Source organism: Sus scrofa, chromosome 13 (assembly GCF_054392235.1).
Source record: "Sus scrofa isolate SSC_HxYL_T2T_F1_AM1 chromosome 13, Sscrofa_HxYL_maternal_Yorkshire_Landrace_v2.0, whole genome shotgun sequence".
Classification (NCBI taxonomy): Eukaryota; Metazoa; Chordata; class Mammalia; order Artiodactyla; family Suidae; genus Sus; species Sus scrofa.
In genome coordinates, this window is record NC_139395.1 from 47,622,265 (window position 1) to 47,634,303 (window position 12,039).

The following is a 12,039-nucleotide window of genomic DNA, read 5'->3' on the forward strand; positions in this document are numbered from 1 at the left end:
AAGTCGTTGTATTCCTGAGAGTTTAAGTTTTATAAGCTATGTCAGACTTGATGCCACCAGCCATTCTCAAAGCAGCATCAGCTGGCAGCTGGGAGCAGCAATCTCAATGGGTTTTTTTTTTTTTTTTTTGTCTTTTCAGGGCTGTAACTGTGACATATGGAGGTTCCAAGGCTAGGGGTGTAATCAGAGCTGTAGCTACCGGCCTACGCCAGAGCCACAACAATGTCAGATCTGAGCCGCATCTGCAACCTACACCACAGCTCACAGCAACACCTGATCCTTAACCCACTGAGCGAGGTCAGGGATCAAACCCACAACCTCATGGTTCCTAGCTGGGCTCCTTTCCACTGCGCCAGGTCAGGAACTCCTGTAATCTCATGTTTTAAAGCTCTCCTTTTGTAACAAATTATTAGACAATAAAGTTGCTTTAGATAACACATTAACAAAAAGAGAAGACGTGTAGGCGTTCCTATTGTGGTGCAGTGGAAATGAATCCGACTAGGAACCATGAGGTTGCTGGTTCAATCCCTGGCCTCACTCAGTGGGTTAAGGATCCGGCATTGCCGTGAGCTGTGGTGTAGGTTTCAGATGCAGCTCGGATCTGGCATTGCTATGGCTGTGGTATAGGCTAGCAGCTGTAGCTATGATTCAATCCCTAGCCTGTGATATGCCTCAGGTACAGCCCTAAAAAGGAAAAAAAAAAAAAAAAGGGAGAGAGAGAGAGAAGATGTGTATGATGACCAATAATATATATATATATATATAATATATAAAACCAATAATAATATAATGACAAATATATATATACACATACACATATATAAAACCATGCCAAGTGGCTCCATTCCTTTGGACATGTAGCTGAAAAGTAGGGCACAGTTCTGAGTCCTTGTACAAAAACCAGGAGAAGTTCCTCAGCCTAGACTAGTTTTCTATACAATTGGCTTGAGGTTGGCCTGGCTGCCTTGAGCAGTAGCTCCCACCACTTTAGTAGTGGAAAAAGCTAAAAAGCTTACCTTAGTAAAGCCACTGGAAGTCCAGACCCCGCACCAAGTATGAGGGATTCTGGAGATTGAAGGCCAACATTGGCTAAAAGGAGACCATCTCTTGGCTCCCCACCACAGGTAACTCTCAAAACATACTGCACCCTCGATCCAGCCATGCTTAGAAAGCCCAAAGCTAATATATTCTTGTTCTGAAAACTTCAACCAGGTTTATGACTATAGACCTGACCTAATAGATCAGGCCATAGAAAACCCTGAGGAAGGCATTTCCGTCGTGGCTCAGCAGAAACTAATCTAACATCCATGAGAACATAGGTTTGATGCCTGGCCTTGCTCAGTGGGCCAAGGACCTCGTGTTACCATGAACTGTGGTGTAGGTCAGAGGCTACAGCTGCAACTGGAAGCCTAGCCTCAGAACCTCCAACCGCTGCGGATGCGGCCCTCAAAAGACAAAAAAAAAAAAAAGACAAAAAAAAAAAAAAAAAGACAAAAAAAAGAAAACCCCGAAGAAGAATGGTTTATTGATGACAGTAGTTTCATTAAGGACAGAGTCAAGAGGGCTGGGTATGAGCCCTTCGGGTGTCATAGGAGCAAAACCTTGGCAGGCTAACGCTTTAGCCCAGGAGGCTGAACTGAGAGCTCTAACCCAAGCCTAATCTCAGGAAAAGGAAAAATTATTATTATTATTTTTATTTTTTTGCTCTTTAGGGCCACACCCACGGCATGGAGGTTCCCAGGCTAGGGGTCGATTCGGAGCTGTGCCCACCAGTCTATGCCACAGCAACACCAGATTCAAGCTGTGTCTGTGACCTACACCACAGAAGGAAAAATTATAAATACATACACAGACTCTAAACATGCCTTCCTTGTTTTACATGCCCATGCAGCTATCTAAAAGGAAAGAGCACTTACAAAAGCAAAAAAAAAAAAATTCCTTTGTGGTTCAGCAAGTTAAGGATCTGGTGTGGTCACTGCCAAGGTTCAGGTCAGTATTGCAGCGCAAGTTTGATCCCTGGCCTGGGAATTTTCACATGCTGCAAGTGCAGCCAAAAAAAATCCCTTGTAAATTATGGAGCTGAGATTTTACCACTTATAGAAGCAGCTCAAAGACCAAAACAAGAAGCAGTCATTCACTACTGCAAATAACTACTGTGGCCACTGAAACGTAATTTCTCAAAATTATCCAAGGAAACAATAAGGGAGGTAAGGAAGCAAAGAAAGCATCCCTGACGCCCGTAACAGAAATGGCACTGGGTCCATCCCTTACCCCATCTAATGTGATACCCAAGTACTCAGCTTCTAAAGAGACCTGGGCATGAGACAAAGGGGAAACTAAGGAGACAGATGGCTGATTGGACACAGATCAAAAATTGCCTATATCTCTTTCAGACCAATGGACAATCGTTAAAGGGCTACACGATTCTATGTGGGGAGAGATCCATTGTCTACAATTGTTTTTTGACTTTTTATAGGGAAAGGGCTTCCAGATACAATCAAGAGCATCACTTGAGCTTGCACCCTCTCTGCTACTCACAATCCAGGAGACAACATCAAACCACCTCACCTTTTGTTAGCCCAGTCCAGTGACATGGGACTTACCCAGGAGAGGAGTGACAGATTTCACTCAGATGCCCTCTTTCCAGAGCTTTAAATACTTACTAATTTTTTTAGATACTTTTACTGGGTAGATAGAGGCCTTCCCCACCAGAACAGAAAAGGTAACTGAGGAGTTCCCATCGTGGCGCAGTGGTTAATGAATCCGACTAGGAACCATGAGGTTGTGGGTTCGGTCCCTGCCCTTGCTCAGTGGGTTGACGATCCAGCGTTGCCGTGAGCTGTGGTGTAGGTCGCAGACGCGGCTCGGATCCCACGTTGCTGTGGCTCTGGTGTAGGCCAGAGGCTGCAGCTCCGATTTGACCCCTAGCCTGGGAACCTCCATATGCCGAGGGAGCGGCCCAAGAAATAGCAAAAAAAAAAAAGAAAAGAAAGAAAAGGTAACTGAAGCGGCTAAAGCACTTCTGAAGGAAATTATTCCTAGGTTCGAGATGTCCTGTCATCTCCAGACTGACAATGGGTCTTCGTGCATAGCAAAGGTCACGCAACAGCTTTCACAGGCTTTAAAAATTAAACACCACCTCCAGGGAGTTCCAGTCATGGCTCACGGAAATGAATCTGATTAGTATCCATGAGGACACAGGTTCGATCCCAGGCCTTGCTCAGTGGGTTAAGGATCCAGCATTGTCGTGAGCTGCGGTGTAGGTCACAGACATAGCTCGGATCCTGCACTGCTGTGGTGTAGGCCAGCAACTATAGCTCCAATTCCATCCCTAGCCTGGGAACCTCCATATGCCACAGGTGCGGCCCTAAAAGACAAACAAGATACCACCTTCGTTTTGAAGGAGATAGATGGGGCCCAGTCTGAGCAACTGTAATCTGTTCTCTGTGGACAAACAACTTCAAGATAAACTCTGCATCCTGTTGGACAAAAGAAAGATCATCTCTTTCTCATTTCTGAAGTCAAGGAGACCTCCAGAACTGCACACTTGAAGAAAGGATCCTTGGGGGTCAAAGAAAGGAGGTGCACCAGACCACAGTATATCCTGTCAACTTCCCAGAGACCCCTGTGCTAAAATACATCCTGAAGGCGGGGCCCTGAGTCAAGCCAAAGCCAGACGAAGCAAGATGACTGGCCAGAGGAAGCCTGGAAGGAGTGCCCCCATACAAGTGATTTAAACGATCTCCAAAGCACATGTTGATCTCTTCCTCTCTTGCTTTTTCTCTGTGTGTCTTTCTCTCTCCCTTTCAACTGCTCCCACCCAGCCTGCCTGTGCCTGTTTTCTCCCCACCTATCTCCTCTCTCTAAACAAACATTTAATTGCCTCACTACCCTCAGTCTCTTTGCAGAATTCTTTCTCTAAAGGGACAAAGTTCTGGGAACCTACATCAAGTGGTTAGGGTTTAGCATTCTCATCCATCAGCCACCCGAGAACACATTTGTTCTGGAGACCTCAGTCTTCAGAAAAAGTGGAACAGGCTAATCACGACCTGAAGAAAACCTTAAGCAAATTCTGTCAGGAAACATCAGAACCATAGTATCACCTGCTGTCAATAGCCCCCTTAAGGGTCAGGGCAGCCCCTAAAACTACTAATCCAAGCACCTTAGAAATGACAGACAGATGGAATTCCCATCACAGCTCAGCAAGTTACGAATCCAACCAGTATCTATGAGGACGAAGATTAAATTCCTTGGCCTTGCTCGGTGGGTTAAGGATCTGGTGTTGCCGTGAGCTGCAGTTTTGGTCACAGACATGGCCCAGATCCTGAGTGGCTGTGGCCAGCCAACTGCAGCTCTGATTCGACCCCTAGCCTGGGAACTTCCATATGCTGCAGGTGGAGCCCTAAAAACACACACAAAAAAAAGAAAGAAAAAAAGAAATGACCTACAGATGGCCATTCCTCACCCTCCATGTGACTCAAAAACCTAAGCCCATCTTAAATACATTATAAACCTAGGCCACGTCCAGAGGACTATATAAGAATATGGCAATGGGAGTTCCCTCGAGGCTCAGTGGGTTAAGGATCTGGCACTGTCACTGCTGTGGCTTTGGGTGCAGCTGTGGCATGGGGATTCCTGGTCTGGGAACTTCTGCATGCTGAGTGTGTGCCTCCCCAGTCCCCCCCACCGCCCCACAAAAAAAAAGAATATAGCAACAGAATTCAGTCCTCTCCAGTTAACAGTCCCAGTCACTCCATCACTCCACTGTAAACCTTGGGGACTGGATGCTCTCCCCCGCCCCCTTTTGACCGCCCACAGCATATGGAATTCCCAGGCCAGGAATCAGATCTGAGTTGCAGTTGCAACCTACACTGCAACTGAGGCAACACCAAATTTTTAACCCACTGTGCCAGGCCTAGGATTAAACCTGTGTCCTGGTGCTGCAGAGATCCCGCCGCACCACAGCAGGAACTCAAAAGTTTCTTTTATTGCACGGCCACAGCTGTGGCACATGGAAGTTCCCGGGCTGGATAATGAACCCAATGAACCAAAGCTTTGCTAAGTACCCCTCCTCCAGGAGTTAAACTCCAGGGAGTCACTAGTTGGGTCCATTTGTCCAGGATTAAAATGTCTCTACTGGAGTTCCCGTCGTGGCTCAGTGGTTAATGAATCCAACTAGGAACCATGAGTTTGCAAGTTCAATCCCTGGCCTTGCTCAGTGGGTTAAGGATCCGGTGTTGTTGTGAGCTGTGGTGTAGGTCACAGACCAGCTCGGATCTGGCGTTGCTATGGCTCTGGCGCAGGCTGGTGGCTACAGCTCTGACTGGACCCCTAGCCCAGGAACCTCCATATGCCACAGGAGCAGCCCTAGAAAAGGCAAAAAGACCAAAATAAATAAATAAATAAAAGTCTCTACTGATTGGGTCCATTTGTCTAGGATTAAACTGTCTCTACTGACATGTTACAAAAACACACAGTCCAGCCAAACCTGTGAATCTGTCCCTTTCCCCAAGTCTTTGCAGGACACAAAGAATCTTAAACAGCCTGAAAAATCCAGGTGGATAAGTGAACTTGTCTAAGACCTGATGCTTTTACCCAAGAAGGACAGAAAAACTTCATAAACCTAGCAGAAGGAAAAAAAAAAAAAAAAGTCCAATTGTAGGGATGACAAACTGACATTATAGCAGTGTTTTGTTTTTGGCTTTCAAGGGCTGCACATGCGGCATACGGGAGTTCCTAGGCTAGGGGTCAAATGGGAGTTGTAGGTGCCAGTTTACACCACAGTCACAGCAACTCGGGATCCGAGCCACATCTTGGACATACACCACAGCCCACTACACACTGGGCTAGTTGATTAAACCTGAGATTTACTTGGTGGCATCCTGGAGTGAGATGCCTGTTTCTTAGAGTATACATGGTTACTACGGTGGAGGGTAGCTGCCCACCAACATGTCCTTCGAAACTTGTCTCACACTTATCAGAGCCAACAAGACTGCTAACTCTTTCTCTTACTAATTTACAGAGCTCCCTTGATTCACTGGTCAAGGTGGTACTTACAACATGCTAGCCCTGGATTATCTATTGGCAGAACAGGGAGGGGTCTGTGCAACTGTCAATACTTCTTGTTGCACATACATTAATACCTCTGCTCAGGTAGAAACCCACACTGAAAAAATTCAACAAGCCACCTGGCTTCAGCTGACACCCATTAATCTGGGCAGGGGAAGTAAAAACTGGTTCTTTGTTCTTCTGGATAAAAAACTTCCTGACAGGAAGTTTTCAGCTTCTTATAACCATTCTCTTTTCAGTCATACTGATTTATGCTGGATTTTGTCTAGTGCTCTATTGTCTTCCTTACTGTTAAAAATCTGTGACTGGAGTTCCCGTCGTGGCGCAGTGGCTGACGAATCCGACTGGGAACCATGGGGTTGCGGGTTCGGTCCCTGCCCTTGCTCAGTGGGTTGGCGATCCGGCGTTGCCGTGGGCTGTGGTGTAGGTTGCAGACGTGGCTCTGGCTGTAGACTGGTGGCTACAGCTCTGATTCGACCCCTAGCCGCGAGCCTCCATGTGCTGCGGGAGCGGTCCAAGAAGTGGCAAAAAGACAAAAAAAAAAAAAAAAAAAATCTGTGACTAAGACTTTTGATCCCAGAGAAGGACCTGGGACCAACAAATTCAGATCTTCCATTTTAAAAACAGGACAGAGTTCCCACTGTGGTTCAGGGTGTTGAGGATCGTTATTGTCTCTGGGGTGATACTGGTTCGATCCCCAGCCTGGTGTAGTGGGTTAAAGATCTGGCATTGGAGTTCCCGTCGTGGTGCAGTGGTTAACGAATCCGACTAGGAACCATGAGGTTTTGGGTTCAGTCCCTGGCCTTGCTCAGTGGGTTAACGATCCGGTGTTGCCGTGAGCTGTGGTGTAGGTTGCAGATGCGGCTCGGATCCTGCGTTGCTGTGGCTCTGGCGTAGGCCGGTGGCTACAGCTCCAATTAGACCCCCAGCCTGGGAACCTCCATATGCCGAGGGAGCGGCCCAAGAAATAGCAAAAAGACCAAAAAAAAAAAAAAAAAAAAAAAAGATCTGGCATTGCCACAGCTGTGGCCTGGATTTAATCCCTGGCCTGGAAACTTCCACATGCTGTGGGCACACCAAAAAAAAAAAAAAAAAGAGAGAGAGAAGTCAAAATGGAAAAACATATTAAACTTTAACCCTAGGATTTAATTTGATTTGATTTTTGCTTTTTAGGGCTGCACCTGCAGCATATGGAGGTTCCCAGGCTAGGGGTTGAACTAGAGCTGCAGCTGCCAGCCTATGCCACAGCTCACAGCAATGCCAGATCTTTAACCCAATAAGCAAGGTGAGGGACTGAATGCACATCCTTGTGGATATTAGTAGGCTTCATAACCCACTGAGCAACAACGGGAACTCCTAATCCTAGGGTTAACAAAAATATACTTACTAATCACTCATGATGTAACCTGATTACAGTGACTACAATAATATTTTTACCAGCTCCTGCCTTGTTTAGTCTATTTGTTTAGTTTTTTGTCTCTGGAGCACAACAGTTTTCCAGATAAGATGATGGTGATGCAGAGATTGAAGGCACTCCTCAGAACAGACCCTGCTGACTAACAGCAGAAATCACCTTGGGGCCTCTTAATAAGACAGGGCAAGAGCTCTGTGGCCTCAGTTAGGTAGGATTTGCAAGCTCCTTACCAGACTGATGAAGCTATGGAACATGGACATAGCTTCCACATTGCCTTTCATCTTCCCAATAAAGATTTTTTTAGGGTCCACATCAACCAGGGGGGTGATATGAGGTAGGAGGTAAATGGACCCCAGGCTGAGATCAGCTGGGACTTGTTAGGCTGAGTAAATTGGACCTTGTGGGAGTTCCTGTTGTGGCTCAGCAGAAACAAGTCTGATTAGTATCCATGAGAATGTGGGTTCAATCCCTGGCCTTGCTCAGTGGGTTAAGGACCCAGCGCTGCCATGAGCTGTGGTGTATGTCAAAGACATGGCTCGGATCCCACACTGCTGTGGCTGTGGTATAGGCCAGCAGCTATAGCTCTAATTCCTCCCCTAGCCTGGGAACATCCACATGCTGAGGGTGTGGCCCTAAAAAGCAAAAAAAAAAAAAAAAAAAAAAAAAAGGAGAAGGAGAAAGTTAAGGAGATAGTTGAAGGAGTTGAAGGAGAAAGTTAATAGCAAGAGGCTGAGCTCTGCTGGAGTATAAAGATAAGATGATCACATTAGTCACTCTTGAAGTCAAGACTTCTCTGACTACACATGTGCAGAAAGACTCCTAGGGGGTCAAAAAGAGAGGAGACATCAGGCCGTATTAAGTTCTGCTAACCTTTGTGTAAGCCCTTGTGCTAGAATCCATCTTGGGTAGAAGGCCAATAGGTGCATGCAACTATTCACAATAGCCAAGACATGGAAACAACCTAAAAGTCCACTGACAGATGAATGGATTAAGATGTGGTACAGGAGTTCCCCTCGTGGCTCAGTGGTTAGCGAATCCAACTAGGAAACATGAGGTTTTGGGTTCAATCCCTGGCCTGGCTCAGTGGGTTGGGGATCCAGCGTTGCCGTGAGCTGTGGTGTAGGTCGCAGATGCAGCTCGGATCCCGCGTTGCTGTGGCTCTGGTGTAGGCTGGCGGCTGTAGCTCCTATTAGACCCCTAGCCTGGGAACCTCCATATGCCAGGGGTGCAGCCCTAGAAAAGACAAAAAGACAAAGAAAAAAAAAGATGTGGTACATGTACACAGTGGAATACTATTCAGACACAAAAAAGAACAAAATAATGCCATTTGCAGCAACATGCCTTACTTCATTTATTTTCATACTAAATGAAGTCAGAAGGAAAAAGACAAATACTATATGATACCACTTACATCTGGAATCTAATACATGGCACAAATGAACCTATCTATAGAAAAGAAACAAACTCATGGACATGGAGAATAGACTTGTGGTTGCTGAGGGGGAGGGGAAGGGAGTGGCTTGGACTGGGAGTATGGGATAGTAGGTGCAAACTATTGCACTTGGAGTGGATAAGCAATGAGGTGTAGCTACACAGCACAGGGAACTATATTTAATCACTTGTGATGGAACATGATAGAAAATGAGAAAAATCATGTATATATATATGTATAACTGAGTCACTTTGCTGTACAGCAGAAATTGACAGAACATTATAAATCAACTATAATAAAATTTTTTAATTAAAAAAAATAAAACAAATTAAAAATTAAAAATAAATAAATAAAAGATGTATATGTGTATCTGGGAGGGCCCTGGGTCTGATCATGTGTGAGAAATAAACCAATCGGCCAAAGGAAAACAAAGACCCAGAACTGCCCCCAAATAAGTGATTTAAACTACCTCTCTAAAGGCTTGTTAGCAGAGCTCCCGTTCTGGTGCAGAGGTTAACGAATCCAACTAGGAATCATGAGGTTTCGGGTTCGATCCCTGACCTCACTCAGTGGGTTAAGGATCCAGCGTTGCTGTGGCTGTGGTATAGGCCGGTGGCTACAGCTTCAATTAGACCCCTAGCCTGGGAACCTCCATATGCTGAGGGTTCGGCCCCAGAAAAGACAAAAACAAACAAAAAAGACAAAATAAAGACTGGTTAGCTTACTTAGATACAGCCTGGTGCTAATAAATCACCTTTCATGCACATTCCTCATTCAGGATGATGCCCACACCAGCACTCTTCTTTTGGGTGTGTATTACTGCCTTGCCTCTGTCTTAAGTAAATAAACTACTTCTCGGAGTCCCCCGCTGTGGCACAGTGGAAACTAATCCGACTAGGAACCACGAGATTTCGGGTTTGATCCCTGGCCTTGCTCAGTGGGTTAAGGATCCAGCACAGCCGTGAGCTGTGGTGCAGGTTGCAGACACGGCTCAGATCTTTCATTGCTGTGGCTCTGGCGTAGGCCGACAGCGACAGCTCCAATTCAACCCCTAGCCTGGGAATCTCCATATGCCACAGGTGCGGCCCTCAAAAGACAAAAAAAAAAGAAAAAAAAATTTTTTTTTAAATTAAGTAAATAAACTACTTCTCTGTGTGCTCTCCCACAAGTCCTGCTTGGCCTCTGATAATAAACCTTGTACCTGTTTTTACAGTTTTTGCCTCCTTGAAACATTCTTGTTTTCAAAGGGGGCAAGAATCAGGGCAACTCTGCTTTTAGCCTCTAGCTGGTCTAGTGGCTAGGTTTTCGGGTTTTCACCTAGGCTGCCCAGGTTCAATACCTAAGCAGGGAATTAAGATCTCACTTCAACCCATCACTCACTGTTCTCTCTCAGAGATCATAAGGATCATACTGAGCCTTCCCACAACAGAACCCTACCATATATCCTCTGCTGTGGCTCCTCTCTAAAGTACCTAGAATTATCTATTATTAAGTATCTAACGCAAATTTCCTGAGCTGTTTTACAGATGTTAAAATCACCACCATAATGGAAGAAATTACCTACTTACTGACCATGAGTGGGAAGCTCCCAGACTCACTGGCACATAAGGACTGATAATGTTAACACCTGTGACCTGTTACCTCACCATTAATCAATCAGATAATTGTGCAAGAATGATCATATACCATAGGGACACCCCCCCCCCCGCCCCAATCCCTCACCTGGCCTGTAAAAACGCTTTACTGGAAACCCTTTGAGGAGTTTGGGGGTTTTGAGCACCAGCCATCCCTTCTCCTTGTATTGACACCTTACGGCAAACACTGCACTTTCCTTCCCACAAGCCAGTGTCAGCAGATTGGCTTTACTGCTTGTAGGCAAGTGAAACCAAGTTTAGTTCAGTAACACCCGCACCCAAGCCCCGTGAAAGAGGTTGCCAAATCTTAACTGTGCCTAACAGGCACCCCATCCCTGTAGAGTAAACATATGTGTTTACTGCACCACTATATGCTTCTTTCTCCAGGTCTGACCGAGCTGATAAGCGACTCTCAGGGCTGCCTCATGCTCCAGGGCACTCATCCACCTTCTAGGGCCAAGCAGCCCAGGACCAAAATTTGCACCTTCCCTATCATCCTCTCTCTCTGCTCTCTGGGATAGGCCAGGCTAGCCCAGTCCAGGAAAGGATCAAGTCTCGGCGAGGGGGCTGGCTTCCTGCTCTGTCCGGCTAGATTGTCCGGCAAAGCAGGCAACTGGAGTAAAGAAGCAATGAAAAAACCAACCAATGCCAGTAGGTACGGACAGGGTCAGGGCCAAGAGAGAGGGCTCCAGGCAGGCGGGCAGCACACTCAAGTTGGGCGCACACGTGGCCGCTGACTCCCGGGGCACGTGCCGACCACGGAGGAGCTGCAGAAGGTGGCACCAGACTGGTCAAAGCAGGAGTCTCTTGCCCAGGACCCTCCGGGACACCGACGGGAACCCACGCAGGGGCCCCTGCTCGGCGTTCCTCAGTTTCCCCGTGACGCCCCACCTACCTCCTCCGCGGCGCTGGCCGCCTCTGCGGGGCGCGTTGCCCTTTCGGGCGCGGGGCATGCCGGGAATCAGGTGCCCGACGGGCGCGGGGTCAAGGACCCGGTGGGTGAGGGCTCCAGACCAACGAGTCACCGGCCAGTGCACTGAGCTGAGACTTGAGCAGACGGTGGAAGCCACACGCCGCGCGCGCCACCATCTTCACCAGGCGCCTCACCCTGCCAAACGGGTCGAAACGCCCCGCCCTGCTAAATGGGCGGCTGGGAAGGCGAGTCTCTGGCCACTTGGTTCAGCTCCACATCCACGCCGGTGAAACTACTATTCCCAGGATGCTGCGCGCACAGATTACAGCGGGCCGGCTGGGCGCAGGGCACCTAGGGAATTGTAGTCTACTCTGGGGACCCATACCCACAAAACTCTCTAGCTGAACTCTGCACCCACAATGCCCTGCGCTTCCCCTCCTCCCATACAAACACGTGTAGTCGTTAACTCTGAAGCTGCTCCCTTGGAGCTGCCCACCGTGCATGACCGGCAGCTCTGGGCATTTGCAGTTGGACCCTCACGACGGGAAGAGGGTGGGTTCTGGTAGAAATGGGGATA

The 12,039-nt window shown here is 47.3% G+C and overlaps 1 protein-coding gene across 6 annotated transcripts in view; it reads right to left on the reverse strand.

The window, feature by feature from the left end:
- Positions 1-11,679, reverse strand: part of IFRD2 (interferon related developmental regulator 2) — a 35,867-nt gene extending 24,188 nt beyond the window's left edge. For all 6 annotated transcript variants that reach the window (XR_014823136.1, XR_014823135.1, XR_014823134.1 and 3 more), the window contains exon 1: positions 11,445-11,679. Coding sequence is in view for 1 of the 6 variants with exons in the window: in XM_001925104.6 (XP_001925139.4) it covers positions 11,445-11,502 (58 nt within the window). In the remaining 5 variants the exon portion in view is untranslated. The remainder of the gene's footprint in view (positions 1-11,444) is intronic.
- Positions 11,680-12,039: the final 360 nt, after the last annotated feature.